Source organism: Erinaceus europaeus, chromosome 9 (genome assembly GCF_950295315.1).
Source record: "Erinaceus europaeus chromosome 9, mEriEur2.1, whole genome shotgun sequence".
NCBI classification, from domain to species: domain Eukaryota; kingdom Metazoa; phylum Chordata; class Mammalia; order Eulipotyphla; family Erinaceidae; genus Erinaceus; species Erinaceus europaeus.
In genome coordinates this window covers 10,529,374-10,547,852 of record NC_080170.1, presented here as the reverse complement: position 1 = coordinate 10,547,852, position 18,479 = coordinate 10,529,374, and the positions used below count along the sequence as shown (strand labels likewise).

General features: G+C 55.5%; 1 protein-coding gene across 2 annotated transcripts; it reads right to left on the bottom strand.

Annotated features, from left to right (window-relative positions):
• Positions 1–1,209: 1,209 nt before the first annotated feature.
• Positions 1,210–17,826, bottom strand: FGFR4 (fibroblast growth factor receptor 4). 2 transcript variants are annotated; one of them, XM_007524348.2, is made up of 18 exons: positions 17,669–17,826; positions 15,402–15,536; positions 14,797–15,060; positions 14,634–14,714; positions 14,349–14,515; positions 13,719–13,842; positions 12,231–12,421; positions 11,984–12,122; positions 9,582–9,775; positions 9,366–9,502; positions 9,156–9,277; positions 6,510–6,620; positions 6,237–6,433; positions 2,468–2,590; positions 2,310–2,380; positions 1,956–2,093; positions 1,714–1,819; positions 1,210–1,635 (listed from the first exon to the last, which is right to left on the bottom strand). In XM_007524348.2, exons 2-18 carry the CDS (start codon positions 15,490–15,492, stop codon positions 1,489–1,491), a joined length of 2,403 nt encoding a protein of 800 aa, XP_007524410.1. In that variant the 5' UTR covers positions 15,493–15,536; positions 17,669–17,826; the 3' UTR covers positions 1,210–1,488. The 2 variants fall into 2 exon arrangements, with proteins under 2 accessions (XP_007524410.1, XP_060053197.1); XM_060197214.1 differs by lacking the exon at positions 15,402–15,536.
• Positions 17,827–18,479: the final 653 nt, after the last annotated feature.

The following is an 18,479-nucleotide window of genomic DNA, read 5'->3' as shown; positions in this document are numbered from 1 at the left end:
CCATGTGCCCCCCCCCCCATGCTCATGCCTGGGTCTCCTCCACAAACCGGGGACTCTGTTTGCTGAGTGCATGTGTATGTGTGTGTGTGTGTGTGTGTGTGGGGGGGTTGCCCTGCCTGGCAGGCAGTGGAGTGACATGGAGTTCAGGGCTCTCCTTGACTGCACACACACTACCCCCTTCCCTTTGGGGGCCTGGGGTGGGGAAGCTCCCAGGGTGGTGCTCTTGTGATTGTAGGAGACCGTGACCTTCTCTAGCTTCCAGTCTGGGCAGGGGGGCTGGCTCCATGTGGGGAGCCTCAAGGAGGGCAGTGAGGAGCCTTGGGTGCAGCAGAAAGTTAAGCCAAAAGCTGTTTTTAGAAAGGGAAATAAAAAGGCTTCTGGAACCTTCTGCCTGGGGCTAGGGAGAGGAGAAAGGACCCTGAGGGTGATCCTGGCACAGGGCCGACCCCCCTGATCTCATGCCAGCCTCCCCCCTCCCCCTAGGAGGAAGCAGGGTAGAAGCCACCAACCCATGAGGGGAAGAATGTGACACTCCAACAAGTGACAGTCCGGCCTGCCTGGGGACAGTGCTTGGGGGTGACCCTGGCTTTGTCGGTATCTTTGGAAGTGGGGTTCCCAGAGGGAAGGCTATTTGGGACTGGGGTAGGGGTGTGAGATCCTGAGACTACCAAGGCACCTCAGCTAATCCTGATACTCCCCTCTGCCCTAGCTGTCACTCCTGGGGGAGGCATGAGGTCAAACCACATGGCCCCTCTGTCCTTGTCCTGTGTCACCATGGGGCACAGGGGTGTTGGGCTCTGGTTCAGGGCACAGCGCCTTGGAAGTGAAGAACGGGCCCTGCTGGTACCCCAGGGAGAGCCAGACAGACACAGCTGCAGCCCAGCCGGGGGAGGCAGCTGCTGCCTGGGAGCAGGGCCAGGGCTGGGGGTGGGGGTGTATGTGTGCACAGCCCCAACCCAAGGCAGAGCGTGGGAGCGAGTGAGTGGGCGGCTGCCCACAGTCTGGGCTTCAGGCCTTCCCGCCATGTGTGACGGTCCCCATGGGGACACTCCCTGGGCTGTGCCTATGCCCTGGGGGAGGCGTGGCTCTATCCATGAGGTCAGATGCAAGACAGAGCCAGTGGGACAAACAGCACTGAGGCTCTGGGGACACGCCAGCCCCCTGACCCCCAGCACCCAGCAGGAGAGACACCAGGTGCACACGACTGACTTTCTTGCCAAAAAATAATTTATAGAATGTGTCCAGCCTCTAGGCCAGTGCTACTGCCACGGAGATGCCCGAGGGGACAAGCAGTGGGGGTGTGTGACCTCCTGGTGGGGGCAGGGCCAAGGATGGGTCAGGCCAACCCCCAGGAACAGTGCCAAGGCTCAGGCTCCAAGGCCAAGGTCAGGGCGTGGACCAGGGCCAAGCCTCCGAGTGGCTGAGGAGAGATGAACCAGAATGATGGGGCCGGGGCTGGCGAGAGAGGTCAGGAGAGGGAGGCGGCCCTCAGGTCTGCGGCTCCAGGAAGGGGAAGGAGTGGGGCTGTAGGGGCAGCGGGTCGTGGCTGAAGACAGAGTCATTGGAGGAGCAGGTGCTGGTCGCGTCCCCGCCGGCGGGGGAGTAGGGTGCAAAGGTCAGGCGCAGGTCCAGGTACTGTGGACAACAACCTGGTCAGCCCCAGTGGCCAGCCTGGAGGTGGAGGCTGGTGGGGGCGGGGGATGGGGGTGGTACCTCTTCAGAGACGGCCAGCAGCACCTTGTCCAGTGCCTCCACCAGCTGCTTGAAAGTGGGTCTCTGGGAGGGGGCAGCATGCCAGCATTCACGCATGAGTCCATACCTGGGGGGGTCAGCAGGGGCGGGGCTGGGGGGTGGTCCTGGGGGCGAGTGGGGGACACAAAGCCCAGACCCCAGGGATGGGGCAGGGAGGGCAGGAGGGAGGACTGGCAATCAGGATAGTGGGGGCAGGGCCTCACAGCTCCGGGGGGCAGTTGGGGGGCCGGTCCATGCGATGCCCCTCCCGCAGCAGTGAGAACAGCTCCTCCACAGGGATGCCGGGGTACGGCGAGCCCCCAAGGGTGAAGATCTCCCACAGCAGTATCCCGAAGGACCACCTGAAAGCAGAGGTGGGCTCAACATACATATAGAGTAAAGAGACGATGAGAGACGGAGAAACAGCACTGCTTCACCATCTGTGGAGCTTCTTCTGGTGCCGTGGTATCATCACATGTTGCGCCTGGTCTAAAGCCCTGAGCATGGTGATGATGGCTGGCAGACATCATGACACCCCCCCCCACCTCCCCATCTCCTGCCAGGCACCCCCAACTCACACATCACTCTGGTGAGTGTAGACGCGGTCAAACAAGGCCTCGGGTGCCATCCACTTGACTGGCAGGCGACCCTGGGTGTGAGGGGAGGAGCGTTGGCACCCAGCCCCACACCTGGCCACCCTACCCACCCCTGCCCATCACCCACCGCCCGCCCTCACATTGCTGGTTTTCTTGTAGTAGTCGATGTGGTGGACGCCACGGGCCAGCCCGAAGTCGGCAATCTTCATCACGTTGTCCTCGGTCACAAGCACATTCCGGGCAGCCAGGTCCCGGTGGATACACTGTGGGGAGGAAGGGACGTGTGTGTGTGTGTGTGTGTGTGTGTGTGTGTGTGTGTGTGTGTCTGGGAAAAAGAGCACTGATTTCACTGCTCCTGTCATGACTGTGGAGCTTCCCCTGGTGCTGTGGTGCCCCCATGCTGTACCAGGATTTGAACCTGGGCTTCATATAGGGCACATGCCCTACTGAATGTGCTAGTTCTCATCCACCTCCTTTCTTCCTTTCTTCCTTGGGAGGGGAAGACAGAGAACGAGAGAGACAGAGCGACACCTACAGCCCTGCTTCACCACTTGCAAAGCTTTCCCACTGCAGGTGGAGACCAAGGGACTTGAACCCTGGTCCTTGAGTATGGTAACATGTGCATGCAACCCAGTGCACCACTGCCTGACCCCTCTTCCACCCTTCTTTTATTTTCTTCTTTCTTTTTGCCTCCAGGGTTATCACTGGGCCTCGGAGCCAGCACTACAAATCCACTGTTCCTGGTAGCCATTTTGTCCGTTTTATTGGATAGAGATGGACAGAAATTGAGAGCAGAGGGAGAGATAGAGAGGGAGAGAGAAATGGGGCCAAGCAGTGGTGCGCCTGGTTAAGTGCATGTTACAGCACACATGTTCAAGCCCATGGTCCAGGTTCAAGCCCCTGGTCCCCAACTGCAGGGAGAAAGCTTCACAAGTGAAGCAGGGCTGCAGATGTCTCTCTCTCCCTATTCTTCCTCCCTTTCAGCTTCTGTCTCTATCCTATAATAAATAAAAATATATAAAAAAGAAAGAGACACACAAAGAGAAAGACCACTGCAACCTGCTTTACCACTTGTGAAGCTTCCCTTCTGTACGTGGGGAGCCGGCAGCTGGAAGCCTAGTCCCTGCACTTAGTACTCTGTGCTCCCTTCTGCACGTGGGGAGCCGGCCGCTGGAAGCCTAGTCCCTGCACTTAGTACTCTGTGCTCCCTTCTGCACGTGGGGAGCCGGCAGCTGGAAGCCTAGTCCCTGCACTTAGTACTCTGTGCTCCCTTCTGCACGTGGGGAGCCGGCCGCTGGAAGCCTAGTCCCTGCACTTAGTACTCTGTGCTCCCTTCTGCACGTGGGGAGCCGGCAGCTGGAAGCCTAGTCCCTGCACTTAGTACTCTGTGCTCCCTTCTGCACGTGGGGAGCCGGCCGCTGGAAGCCTAGTCCCTGCACTTAGTACTCTGTGCTCCCTTCTGCACGTGGGGAGCCGGCAGCTGGAAGCCTAGTCCCTGCACTTAGTACTCTGTGCTCCCTTCTGCACGTGGGGAGCCGACAGCTGGAAGCCTAGTCCCTGCACTTAGTACTCTGTGCTCCCTTCTGCACGTGGGGAGCCGGCAGCTGGAAGCCTAGTCCCTGCACTTAGTACTCTGTGCACGTCACTGGGCGTGCCACCACCCAGCCCCTTCTTTTCTTTCTTTTGTAGATTTATTCACTTTTTAAAGATTTATTGGGGCCCAGTGATGAAGCACCCTGACTCTCTCCTTTTCTGACCCCCTCTCCACCTCAGTTTCTTTGTCTCTATCCAATACATAAACAAATATTTAATTAAATTTTGTTTTTTAAATACACATACTTATATTATTATCTTATTTTAATGAGAGATACAGAGAGAAAGGTATAGAGACAACAGACTAGAGCACTGCTTAGCTACGGTTTATTGTGATGCTGGGGATTGAACCTGGGACTTTGAAGCCTCAGGCTTGAAAGCCCTTTGCATAAGCATTATGCTGTCTCCCCGACCCATAAATAATACATATTTAGGGGCCAGGTGGTGGCAGACCTGGTTAAGTGCACACCTTACAGTGCACAAGGACCAGGGTTCAAGCCTCCTGGTCCCTACCTGCAGGGAGAAAGTTTCACAAGTGGTGAAGCAGGACTGCAGGTGTCTCTGTCTCTTTCCCTCTCTATCTCCCCCTCCTTTCTCAATTTCTGTCTCTATCCAATAATAAATAATAATAAATATTAAAAATTATATATTAAACCAGAGCACTGCTCAACTCTAGTTCATGGTGTGCTGGGGATTGAACCTGGGACTTTGGAGCCTCAGGCATGAAAACTTCTTTTTGGGAGTCGGGCGGTAACACAGCGGGTTAAGCGCACGTGGTGCAAAGCATAAGGATACCAGTTCGAGCTCCTGGCTCCCCACCTGCAGGGGAGTCGCTTCACAAGCGGTGAAGAAGGTCTGCAGGTGTCTATCTTTCTCTCCCCCTCTCTGTCTTCCCCTCCTCTCTCCATTTCTCTCTGTCCTATCCAACAATGACAACAATACTAACTACAACGATAAAAAAACAAGGGCAACAAAAGGGAATAAATAAATAAATATTTAAAAAAAAAAGAAAACTTCTCTTCATAACCATTATGATATCTAATGCCTCCAGGGTTATTGCTAGGGCTCAGTGCCTGCACTACAAATCCACTGGTCTAAGAAACCATTTTATTTTTTCCCATTTTTGTTGCCCTTGCTGTTGCTGTTATTGTTATTATTGTAATCGCTGTTGGTGTTGTTAGATAGGACAGACAGAAATTAAGAGAGGAGGGGAAAGACAGGGAGAGAAAAACACCTGCAGACCTGCTTCACCTGCTTGTGAAGCGATCCCCCCTTGCAGGTGAGGAGCTGGGGGGCTCAAACTGGGAGGTCCTTGAGCTTCAGGCCACGTGTGCTTAACCCGCTGTGCTACCCCTGGCATATATATATATTTATTATATATCATTTATTATCGAGAGAGTGAGCGTGAGCATCAGTCCCAACTCCATCAGTCTTGAAAGTCCACTGTTGTGGTCCGGAAGGTGGCACAGTGGATAAAGCATTGGATTCTCAACCATGAGGTCCTGAGTTCAATCCCCAGCAGTACATGTGCCAGAGTGATGTCTAGTTCTTTCTCTCTCCGCCTGTCTTTCTCATGAATAAATAAATTCTTGAAAAAAAGAAGAAATTAGGGAATCGGGCGGTAGTGCAGCAGGTTAAGCGCATGGTGGCACAAAGCACAAGGACCCGCGTAAGGATGACGGTTCGAGCCCCCGGCTCCCCACCTGCAGGGGGGTCGCTTCGCAGGCGGTGAAGCAGGTCTGCAGGTGTCTTTCTCTCTCCCTCTCTGTCTTCCCCTCCTCTCCATTTCTCTCTGTCCTATCCAACAACAACAACACCAATAACAACAATAATAACTACAATAAAACAACAAGGGCAACAAATGGGAATAAATAAATATTTTTTAAAAATTAAATATTTTTAAAAAAGAAAGTCCATTGCTGGGGACAGTAGAGCAGCAGGTTAAGAGCACGTGGTGCCAATCCCCAGGACCAGTGCAAGGATACCGGTTAGAGCTCCCAGCTCCCCACCTTCAGGGGGGTTGCTTCACAAGTGGTAAAACAGGTCTGCTGGTGTCTATCTTTCTATCCCACCTCTGCCTTCCCCTCCTCTCTCCATTTCACTCTGTCCTGTTCAACAACAACAGCAATAACAACAATAATAAACAAGGGCAACAAGGGAAAAACATGGCTTCCAGGAGCAGTAGATTCATAGTGCAGGCATGGAGCCCCAGAAAGAACCCTGGAGGCAAAAAAAAGTCCAGTGCTGGGTCCAGATGTGACTGGGGGCCACGCAGGTGATGGAAGAGGCTGGAGCAGGAAAAGTGGAGGGGCCTACCTTGCGGGACTCCAGGTACTGCATGCCCCGGGCCACCTGGTAGGCGCAGGACACCAGGGCGGGGAAACGCAGGGGCCCCTCGCAGCTGCGTGGCCCTTCAGGGTCGGGGCTGAGGTCTGGGCCCGGGGGGCGGCGCGCCCGCAGGAACTCACGCAGGTTGCCCTTGGCTGCACACTCCACGATCACATACAGGGGCCCTGTGGGGGCCAGGGGTCAGCACTGGGAACCCCTGCCAGGCTGCCCCACTGCGTGCCTCGGCCCTGCCCTGCCCACCTTCCTGGGTGCAGACACCCAGCAGGTTGATGATGTTCTTGTGGCGGCCGATGAGCTTCATGACCTCCATCTCCGAGACCAGGTCGGACAGGTCCTTGTCCGAGGCGTTGTCTGCAAGGGGAACGGCCAGAGGCTGAGGTCCCCCCTGCCATGTGGCCTTGGAGAAGACTCCTAGCTGCTTGGCCCTGGGGTGCTCTTGTGTGCAGGAAGAAGAGGGTGTGTGGTGTGTGTAGGGTTGGGGAAAGGGAGCAGGGAGCAGGAAGCCAGAGGGGAGGGCTGGGGGGCTTGGCCATGCTCCCTAGGAGAGTGGGGGGGCTCCTGGGACAGGAAGCTGGCTGGCGCCCTGAGGTCTGTCTGACCAGGCCTGGGGTGCATCTGGCTCGGGAATTCAGGGGGCCACCCGCGGGGTGCTCACACTGGGAGGGCAAGGAGAAGTGTGAGGACCAGGGTGCAGTCCCCTCCCCCCCACTGGCCTGTGACCCAGGCCGGTGCCATAGCCCCCACCAGACCTCACAGAACATACTTCCCAGTCCTGGCCCCCCACCCAGTGCCAGGTGGCCCCAGCTGTGTAGGCAGAGGAAAGGGGCAGCAACAGGAGGCCCCTTGGGGGGGGGGGTTGGCAGGGACAGTTAGTGACAGTGCACCCAGTTCTCTTGCCTGAAGTCCAGAGGGCTGGGGTTCAGTCACTGGCACCACGAGCCAGAGCTGAGCAGTGCTAGTGTGTGTGTGTGTGTGTGTGTGTGTGTGTGTGATGAAAACAAACCAGTAAATCTTTCAACACTTAGACAAAGAAGAAGGGGGTGGGTGAGGCTGTGAGATAGCTCAAGGGAAGGCGCCTTATTGTCCTGTGACAACCCAGGATGAAGACCTGGTCACCCGGAGAAGTTCCAGTGCTGTGGCTCCTCTCCATCTGTCTATCTGAAAAGGCTGCCTGAAATGGTGATGCCCCAGAGACAAAAGAAAGAGGCGTAGGGGACAGGCGGTGGCACACTGGTTTAAGCGCACATAGTAGGAAGCCCAAGGACCCTTGCAAGGATCCAGGTTCACTAGTGGCGAAGCAGGTCTGCAGGTGCCTATCTTCCTCTCTCCCTCTCTATCTCCTCTTCCCATCTCAATTTCTCTCTGTCCTATCCAGTAAAATGGAAAAAAAAAAAATGGCCTCCAGCTGCAGTGGATTCGTAGTGGCAATGCTGAGCCCCAGTGACAGACTTGGAAGAGGCCTGGAGGGTAGAGGGGAGATGATCCAGGTTGTCCTGAGAACCTCCAGGCTGTGACACCACTTTCAGGCCAACTTTTTCTTTCTTTTTTTTTCTTTTTTTAAAAAATATTTTATTTTTATTTATTTATTCCCTTTTGTTGCCCTTGTTGTTTTATTGTTGTAGTTATTATTGTTGTTGTCGTTGTTGGATAGGACAGAGAGAAATGGAGAGAGGAGGGGAAGACAGAGAGGAGGAGAGAAAGACAGACACCTGCAGACCTGCTTCACCGCCTGTGAAGCGACTCCCCTGCAGGTGGGGAGCCGGGGTTCGAACCGGGATCCTTCTGCCGGTCCTTGTGCTTTGCGCCACCTGCGCTTAACCCGCTGTGCTACAGCCCGACTCCCAGGCCAACTTTTTCATGAAAACAAATTTCACAGTATGAGTGGGGGGTAGATAGCATTATGGTTATGTAAATAGACTCTCATGCCTGAGGCTCCAAAGTCCCAGGTTCAATCCTCCATACTACCATAAGCCAGAGCTGAACAGTGCACTGGCAATATATATATAATATTAATATTTTTAAAAAATCACAGTATGGAAAACCCCCCCCTGGTGTTGTGAAGCCCCCAGGTGGTACTGGGGCTTGAACCCAGGCCCCAAATGTGGTAAGGTGTGTCCCTTATTGAGTGAGTCCTCTGCTGGCCCCCCAGGGCTGATTTTTTTTTTTTAATTACCAGAGCACTGCTTAGCTCTGGCTTATGGTGATGCAGGGGATTGAACCTGGGACTTTGGAGCCTCAGGCATGAGAGTCAGTTTGCATAACCATTATGCTGTCTACCCTGCCCCTCCAGAGCTGATTTTAAACAAGAGGATGGTGGCAGAGCATCTGGGGAGAGCATGGGGTGTGTGTGTGTGGGGGGTGGTGCGGGTGAGGGGCTATGAGGCAGACAACCTTGTTTGACATCACGACTGACATGGGGGTGTCAAACCCTGTCACCCCCAAACCTGACAGTCCTCATCACCCCCATGTCAAGATGCAACACAGCACAGAAACACAGACGGTGTCACAAAAAGAGAGTCCACTGACTAAAGCAGTGGACTCTCAGGCATAAGGTCCCTGGTTCTGTCCCTAGCATCGAGTGTGCCAGAGTGATGTTCTGCTTCTCTCTCTCATAAGTAAGTAAGTAAATAAAGAAAGAAAGATGTAGAAAAACAGATACTTCCTGCCCACCCTGAGCTGCAGGCTTAGTTACCTCTTGTGACACCCAAGGAAACTGAGACCCAGAGGGAAGCAGACTACAAGGGTGGGACCCCTCAGTCTCTCAGCTACCCAGTCCCTCTCACCATCCCCAGTCCCTCCACCTCCCCAGGCCAGAACCCCTCCATCCCCAGGCCAGGCCTACCCCAGCCCCCCAGCCCCTACCCCCACCCCCAGGCTACCACTCACCCTTGAGCATCTTGACGGCAACAGTGCAGACCTGGTCGGGTCGGGCGGGGTCCATGCCCAGGGCCTGTGCGCACACCACCTGTCCAAAGCAGCCCTCACCTAGTGGCTTACCTAGCACGAGCCTGTGAGTGGAGAATGGGGCTTCAGTGGCCCTGGCACAGCTCAGACCCAGGGTTGATCCCTCCCCTCCCCATCCCGGAGGATGGATACCTGTCCCTTGGGAACTCCCACTGGGGGTCAAGAGGCAGGTCCACCCCGGCCATCATTGGGGGACCACTGGAGCTGAGCCGGAAGCCCCGCATCAGGGTTAGGCTGGACTTGGCGGAGGAGCCGGACTCCAGGGAGAACTGCGAGGCAAGGGGTAGGTGGGCCGGGTCACGCAGGGCCTGGATGAGGGGTGTGGGGGCCCAGGGGGCGGGTGAGTACCTGCCGGGCCAGCGGGAAGCGGGAAAGCTTCTGCACGGTGGCGGGCTGCCTCGGGTGGTGGGCACGGAGCATTTGGGTGCGGTACAGCACCGCCAGCAGCAGGAGCACCAGCAGGGCCAGCGAGCCCAGTGCGTACAGGACCACGTCGGTTGACCTGTCCTTGGGGGACACTGCCGTCCACGCCAGCTCCTCCTCTGCCCCAGTGGATAGACACAGTGACTGTCTGTCCTCAGCCCTTGGGGGATACTCAGTCTGCCCAGCCCTCCCACCCCATGCCTGAGGCCACTGCCTGTCGAGTAAAACACAAATATGGGGAGTCGGGCAGTAGCACAGTGGATTGAGTGCATGTGGTGCAAAACACAAGGACCGGCATAAGGATCCTGGTTTGAGTCCCCGGCTCCCCACCTGCAAGGCAGTCACTTCACAGGCAGTGAAGCAGGTCTGCAGGTGTCTCTCTTTCTCTCCCCCTCTCTGTCTTCTCCTCCTCTCTCCATTTCTCTCTGTCTTATTCAACTACGACATCAACAACAACAGTAATAAGTACAACAATAAAACAAGGACAACAAAAGGGAAAATAAATATATATTTTTAAAAAAATTTTTAAAAGAGAGAGGGGGAGTCCGGATTAAGCGCAGGTGGTGCAAAGCGCAAGGACTGGTGTAAGGATCCCGGTTCAAGCCCCCGGCTCCCCACCTGCAGGGGAGTCACTTCACAAGCGGTGAAGCAGGTCTGCAGGTGTCTTTCTCTCCCCCTGTCTCCCCCTCCTCTCTCCATTTCTCTCTGTCTTCCAACAATGAAGACATCAACAACAACAACAATAACTACAACAATAAAACAAGGGCAAAAACAAAGGGAAAATGAATAAATAAATATATAAAAAAAAAAGAGAGAGAGGGACAGGAGTCAGGCGGTAGCGCAGTGGGTTAAGCACAGGTGGCGCAAAGCGCAAGGACCGGTATAAGGATCCCGGTTCAAGTCCCTGGCTTCCCACCTGAGGGGAGTCGCTTCACAAGCGGTGAAGCAGGTCTGCAGGTGTCTATCTTTCTCTCCCCCTGTGTCTTCTCTCTTCATTTCTTTCTGTCCTATCCAACAACAATGACATCAACAACAACAACAACAACAATAACTACAACAAGAATAAAAAACAACAAGGGCAACAAAAGGAATAAATAAATATTAAAAGAAAAAAAAAAGAGAGAGGGGCCAGGTTGTGGCACATCAGGTTGTGGTGCACCAGGCTGAGCGCACATGTTGCAATATACAAGGAACTGAGTGAGTTCGAGCCCCTGGTTCCCACCCGATGGGGAAAGCTTTGCAAGTGGTAAAGCAGTGTTGCAGGTGTCTCTCTGTTTTTCTCATTCTATTTATTTATTAAAATTAAAGAAAATTTATTTGTTTACTAATGAGAAAGATTGGAGGAGAGAAAGAACCAGACATCACTCTGACACATGTGCTGTCGGGGATTGAACTCAGGACCTCATACTCAAGGGTCCAATGCTTTCTCCACTGTGCCACCTCTCAGACCACTAAAAAATTTTTTTTTTAATTATTTTTGATAGAGACAGCCACAAATTGAGAGAAAAGGGGAGACAGAGAGGGAGAGAAAGAGAGAGACACCCGCAGCTCTGCTTCACCACTCGTGAAGCTTTCCCCTCTGCAGGTGGGACTGGGGGCTTGAACCTGAATCCTTGAGCATTGTGACATGTGCACTCAACCAGGTGTGCCACCACCCAGCCCCCTATTTATTCATTTATTTATTTATATTTTTATATATACTTAATTATTTTCCCTTTTGTTGCCCTTGTTTTATTTATTTTTAAATTTTATATATTTATTGTCCCTTTGTTGCCCTTGTTTTATTGTTGTAGTTATTATTAATCTCATTGTTGTTGGATAGGACAGAGAGAATGTAGAGAAGACACAGAGGGAAAGAGAAAGACACCTGCACACCTGCTTCACCACCTGTGAAGTGACTCCACCGAAGGTGAGGAGCTGGGGGTTGGAACTGGGATCCTTACGCCTGTCCCTGTGCTTCCCGCCACCGTGCGCTTAACCTGCTGCACTAACGCCCAACTCTTATTTATTTTTTAACCAGAGCCCTGCTCAGTTCTGGCTTATTGTGGTGCAGGGGATTGAACCTGGGATTTTGGAGCTTCAGGCATGAGAGTCTCTTTGCATAACCATTATGATTTTATTTATTTATTAATGAGAAAGATCGAGGGTGGTGGGTAGATAGCATAATGGTGTGCTCAGCCCAGTGCACATAGCCTGGCCTGAATTTTTCTGTCTCTATCTAATAAATAAAAATAAATACAAAATAAAAAGATACAGAAACCCAAGGACACATCCCAAGACTGGGCTGCACAAGTGATAGCCCCACGCCCCCACGCCAGAGGACTCACCCGACAGCACGGTGAGCCAGGCCGACTGGTAGGAGAGGCCAATGGAGTTGCCTGCCAGGCAGGTGTACTCGCCTGCATCCTCGGCCGACACGTTGCGCAGGTACAGCACCTCCACCTCGGAGCTGTTGATGTCTGCCGTCTGGGGGCGGGGACAGGCTCAGGGGTTGCAGCCCAGGCCCCTCGGCATCGCGCCTACCCCACCCCTCACCCTCCCCACTGCCCCAGGACCTGGCCCAGGGCACCTGACCTTGAGGACTTGCACGTAGGGGAAGCCATCGGCACCGAAGCTGCTGCCGTTGATGACCAGGTGCTTCAGCCACTGGATGTGCGGCTGTGCGTCGCTGTACACCTTGCACTGCAGCTCCACGTCGCTGCCCGCCACCGCCGTGGTGTTGGCTGGAAGCCCCGCCTGCAGGATGGGCCGGTGCGGAGACCGCTCTGGGGGCCCGGCTGGGCCGTCAACCTTGGCCCGCTGGCACCCATGGAAGCACCCCGGTTGTCCCTCTCCAGCCTCCACCCAGCTCAGAGCTGGTCTGACCACTGCTTAAACCTTCTCCCCACCTGCAGGGGAGTCGCTTCACAAGCGGTGAAGCAGGTCTGCAGGTGTCTTTCTCTCCCCCTCTCTGTCTTCTCCTCTCTCCATTTCTCTCTGTCCCATCTAACAATGAAGACATCAACAACAACAACAATAATAACTACTACAACAATGAAAAACAACAAGGGCAACAAAAGGGAAAATAAATTATATATATATAACCTTCTGGGGCTCCCTTCTGCCTTTGCCCCTACATACCCCTCCACCACCCAGCTCCTCACAGAATTGCCACATCAGGGGACATTTCTCCACACTTGCATTGCCTTCTTTCCACCTCTCCCCTTTGAGGCCCTTTCCTCCTATGCTTTGCTTATTTCAAGTTGTTAGAAAAACATTATACTTCTGTTTTTCTGAATTCTTTAGTTATTTCTTATTTTCAATTGATAAGACAAAGAGAAATTGAGAGGCAAGGGAAGACAGAGGAAAGAGACAGAGAGACACCTACAGACTCACTTCACGGCTAGTGAATCTTCCCCCTGTGGTGAGGGGGGGGCTTGAACTCTGGTCCTCATGCATGGTAGCATAGGTGTTAACCGGGTGCCCCCAAGACATGCTCAAGAGTCCAGTGCTTTATCCACTGCACCACCTCTCAGACCACCTCTCCCTCTCTACCACCCCCTTCTCTCAATTTCTCTATCGAATAAAAATTAGAGGAGAAAAAAAAAAAAGGAAAAAAATGGCCACTAGAAGTGGTGGGTTCGTAGTGCTGGCACCAAACCCCAAAAATAACCCTGGGAGCAATTTAAAAAAAAAAACTTGTGGGGCAGGGGTAGATAGCACAATGGTTATGCAAACAGATTCTCATGCCTGAGGCTCCAGTCAAGTCCCAGGTTTAATCCCCTGTACCACCATAAGCCAGAGCTGAGCAGGGCTCGGGTTAAAAAAAAAAAAAGAAAAAGAAAAAGTTGTGAGGGTTGTGCACATTTCCTCTGTGTTGCTATAATTTCAATGAGTGCTTTGCAACCCTTACTCCTAGGTCTGGGATCCCCCTCCCTCCAGGCTTTACAAGGCCCTCCATCTGCCCCTGTGATCCACCTGGGCAGTCACCTCACACTGAGTTCATCCTGTCAGACTGAGCCAGGTTCCCTGGGGCACCCACTCAGGACAGGGGTCCCCTCGGGCTCCCCATCCCTCGCTCACCCAGCACGTCCAGCAGGTAGCTGTAGTGGATGCTGCCCAGAGCGTTCTCCACCACGCAGGTGTATGTGCCCCGGTCCGAGGGGACCACACTTTCCATCACCAGGCTCCAGTGTTGGTGGCGCAGCTGAGGGCAGGGGAAGTGTCCACAAGGAGCTCCAGGCCCATGGCACCCCCAGGTGGGGGAATGGGGCTCAGGGAGCTAGGTCCTGCTCTCTGGGTCCCTTTGGGCCCCAGGGAAGCCAGGCCTAGGGTCAGGGGCCTTGGGACAAAGGAGGAGACTGTAAGGATCGTCTGGGTGACAGGTGTGTCTTTGGGCTTTAGTTCTAGCTCCACTGCTCTGTGCTGCCATGAGCCAGTCTTTGCCCTCTCTGAACCCAGCTTCCTCACGGGAGCCTGGGGCTGACCCCGCAGACTCTCACTGAAGGCTCCTGACACCTGCTGTTCAGGAACCCCACTTCCCACTTTGCAAACAGGAGTCACTATGGCCAAGAGGTTGTCAGACTTGAGCCATACCAGCCCAGACCCCCAGTCAAGTGCTGCTTCTTCAGTGGACAAGGGATTCGGGTTTGATGGACAGACAAGATGGGAGTGGGGGGGTGAAAACGGGGTGCTGGGTGCCAAGAGCCTCACCCGGATGCCCCCGATGCGGTGCTCTCCATGGAAGTCCTGGCCATCCTTGAGCCAGCGGATGGTGGGCATGGGGTTGCCGGACGCTGGGCAGCGGAACTTGACAGTGTTCCCAGCAGGCACCGCGTGCAGCTTCTTCTCCATGCGCTGGGGGTGTGTCCAGTAGGGGGCTGCCCGGTGCATATGTGGGGGTGGGGGGCAAGGGATAGCTCAGCACCCCCAGGGTGTCCACCTGATTCCCCCCAGGCCACCTCTCAGGTAAACAAGTGCCCAGGTTCTCCTGCTGACCTTGCTGGGGATACATGTGTCTTTCTGAGGGGTCCCTGGGGGCCTGGAGGTCATCATCACCAGTGCTGGAGGCCAAGGTGTCTAGATCAGGGACAGAGGGAATGCCTGAGGTCCAGAGGGTCCCCCTTCAGTGGGCATCCTGGCCCCTGCCAAACCCTCTTACCATCCACAGTCAAGGTGAGGTTGTATAGGACCAGCATGGAGCCCCGTGCCAAGCAGAGGTAGCTCCCTGAGTCCTGGGGCAGGACACTGGCGATCTCCAGGCGGCCCCTCCAGCCTCGGACACGGCCAGAGGGGGCTAGGCGGCGGCCCTCTCTGTACCAGTGGTTGCCACGCTCGGCCCGCCCACAGCAGATACGCATGGGCTGCCCAGGGGCCAGTACCAGCTTCCCCGATGGCTGCTCCGGGGTGGCAGTCAAGCAGGGCTCTAGGGGTGACAAGAGCAGAGTTCAGGGGACCCTGTACCCCTGTGTTCACAAGCCCCGATCTTGCAGGCGAGGAGCTGGAGACCAGAAGGTGGGCGGCCTTGCCAAGTGTCCTGCCTTGGCACATGCCATGCCCACCGTGCACACACAACATGTGCTCTAAGCCCCCAGGCTATACGCACTCACACAAGTGTGTGCTCACCACCAGCCCAGGGCCCTTCAACCCTCAAGGTCAGTCCTCTTTCCAGACACCGAACCCCACACGGTGTTTCGGGGTGCTCAGCCCGCTGCCACCTCCTCCCTCCGGTGCCCAACCAGCCCGTCTCCCAGTGGGAGGCTGTACCCAGCTCCGATTCCTCTGAGGCCTCAAAGGTCAAAGCTGGAGCCCTGGGCGCCCCCAGCAGGACCCCCAAAAAGGCCAGCAGCAGCTGCATTGTTGTCCTGCTTGATGCTCGCTTGCTCGCTCACAGGGGCCTGCCTGAAACGAAGAGGAGAGCACTGCTAGGTGGGTATTCTGCCTTCTGCCACACAGAAGAGGGTATCAAGGCAGGAAGTGGCCCTCTGTCATGCAGAGCCCCCCCACCCCCACCCCCACCCCCAACCAGCTCTGGTGCTAGGAGCCTGAAGCTGCTCCAGGAGGCGGAGGTGGGGTGCAAAGGCTGGGCTTCCTGCTCCCCTCACCCCGCTGAGGCCCTGGCACCAGTTCACAGAGAGGGCAGTTTGGGAGCTCCGTCCTTGGAGGGAAGCGGAGAATGGAGATGTGTCTTCTGTTCCCTCTCAGCACACATAATTTATTTTTTGCTGAATACATGAATTTATTGCCGAAGGGCCAGCAAGAGCCCTGAAATGTAACACCGGGCATCTGGACGGTGTCTGAGTGGAAGCCCGCCCCCCCACCTCCTGGGGCTTTGCGGACTCTCAGGCTTTGGATTCCTCCAGTGACAGGGTGCTCACCACCCACATGTGAGACAACCCATGGGATGTCAAGCTAAGCTGCTCCCCACTCAGAGCCAAGATCGAATCCTGGGGATGCTTCTGTTTCCTGAACCCCCACAGCTCCACCCAAGGCAACGAAGGCTTTTGCAAAGAAGTCAGTCTGGTGCCCCACAGCCAAGTTCAAATCCTGACTCTTTTTTATTTTTTTAATTGTTGTAGTTATTATAGTTGCTGTTATTGATGTCGTCGTTGTTGGATAGGACAGAGAGAAATGGAGAGAGGAGGGGAAGACTGAGGGGGAGAGAAAGACACCTACAGATCTGTTTCACTGCCTGTGAAGCAACTCCCCTGCAGGTGGGGAGCCAGGGGCTCAAACTGGGATTCTTATGCAGGTCCTTGTGCTTTGTGTCACGTGCGCTTAACCGGCTGCGCTACCGCTGGACTCCCTCAAATCCCGACTCTTATTGGTGAACCTCCTTCGTTTCTGGTATGGCTCCTGTCACCTGACCATTCAGGTCACCTCCTCCAAAGGCCACCAGGAATGTTCCCAACCCCCCTATAGGAAGGCTGGAGACTAAACCCCAGCTGGGGTGGGGAAGAGGGCAAGCACAACCCTGGGGCCTCCTGGCTGTTCCTGGGGGCACAGTCAGGTGGCATGGGGGTCTTTGGGTCTACAGAGCCCTCTGCACCCCTTTTCTCTGTCATGGACCACCACTCCTAGCTCTGGCTCTCAGCAGAGGAGGGCTGAAGCTATTACCTCCTTCAAACTGCTTCTTCCTGGGTGGCCCTGGAAACTGAGGTGTCGATTCTGCAGCCATCGCCCCCTTCTGTCCCCTCCACCCCTCTCAGGGTCACCCCTTTGGCCTGGATGCAGGGCAGGTCATGGACATCTGCCAGGCCTTTGCAAACATTGTCCAAACTCTCTGCTCTCCAGCAGAACTGTAAAATGACAAGTCCACCATGTTACTCGCACCTCCACTTTCTGGCCCCTCAGTGGCTGCCTGTGTCCAGCGGGATCCGGTCGGAGCTGTAACCGGGCAGTCCTCCCAGCCTTATAAGGGCTCTGGCCACATGGCCGCCCCTCTACCTCTTGAGCCCTGAAGACATTGACCTTCAGAAATGGGCACCTCTGCCTGCTCCAGTGCCCACACCTCCGGGGCCCCCCATTTCTCTGCTCCACCTGGCTCAAGTGTCACTGTCTACATTCTTTAGTGTCCACGCTCTCCCCTTAAAGGCTACCCAACCCCTGGTCGCTGGCCAGTCTGGGGGACCCCGGCCCAGTGACTGCACCTCTGGGAGCCTCAGCCCCCTCATTTCCGCGCGGGATGCAGTCGGTGAAGGACCAGTGTGCTGTCTGTCCCTCCTCCCCCGAGCCGGCCGCGTGTGGGAGGGGAGGTGAGAGCTGGGTCTCGGGTTGGAGGGGGGCCGCAGGGACCGCCCGCCCGCCCCCGCCAGGTGGGCAATGAGTAACCAGCTCCGCAGCCAGGGTGCTCTTTGGACGGAGCGGGACAAAAGGCCCTGTGTGCACTGCGGGTTACTGATTTACCGTGCCCTCCACCCGCCGGCCGAGTGGACGCCGGTCCCCGGCGCCGAGGGGGCAGCTCCCGAGCCCCGTGGCCCCTCGCCCCCTGGTGGCTGGGAGCGCAGCCTGCGCTCGCCCGGGTTCCCGCTCACCTCGAGCTTCCGCGCTGCCGGCACCGGTGCCGGCTCACCTGGTGTTCCCGGGACTTGCTGCCAGCTCTCACTGCCTATGAGGACCGAACCCGTAAACCCGCGATCCTCAGCTCCCGGCTGGAGAGCCAGGAATGCACAGCCGCTGCGGCGTGGCCCGGGATGGCCCGCGCCCCGCCCACGAGGGCCCCGCCCACCCATGACCACGCCCCCACTTTGGACACGCCCCACTGTCACGCCCCCGGGGCCCTTGCGCGGCTGACAGTCGCGTGGCAGCGGGTTGGCACCGCCCCCCGTCCCACCCCTCTCTCCCGGGGACCAACCCCCAAACCCACCCAATCGCGGGGTCCGCCCAGCCCGCGGCACATACCCCCAGACCAGGTCTCTTGGGCAGCACCTAGGCCAGGCTACCAGATCCTAGTCCCTCCTCCTGGACGGGTAGTTAACTCCCAAGAGTCTAAGGCCATCTGTCTTTCTCTGAAAAAGTTGGCCTGGGCCTGAAGTTTTGGCGACTACAGCAAAATAAATATAATTTTTTAAAAAATATTTATTTTATTTATTTATTCCCTTTTGTTGCCCTTGTTGTTTTATTGTTGTAGTTATTATTGTTGTTGTCGTCGTTGGATAGGACAGAGAGAAACGGAGAGAGGAGGGGAAGACAGAGAGGAGGAGAGAAAGATAGACACCTGCAGACCTGCTTCACCGCCTGTGAAGGGACTCCCCTGCAGGTGGGGAGCCGGGGGGTTCGAACCGGGATCCTTATGCCGGTCCTTGTGCTTTGCACCACCTGCGCTTAACCCGCTGCGCTACAGCC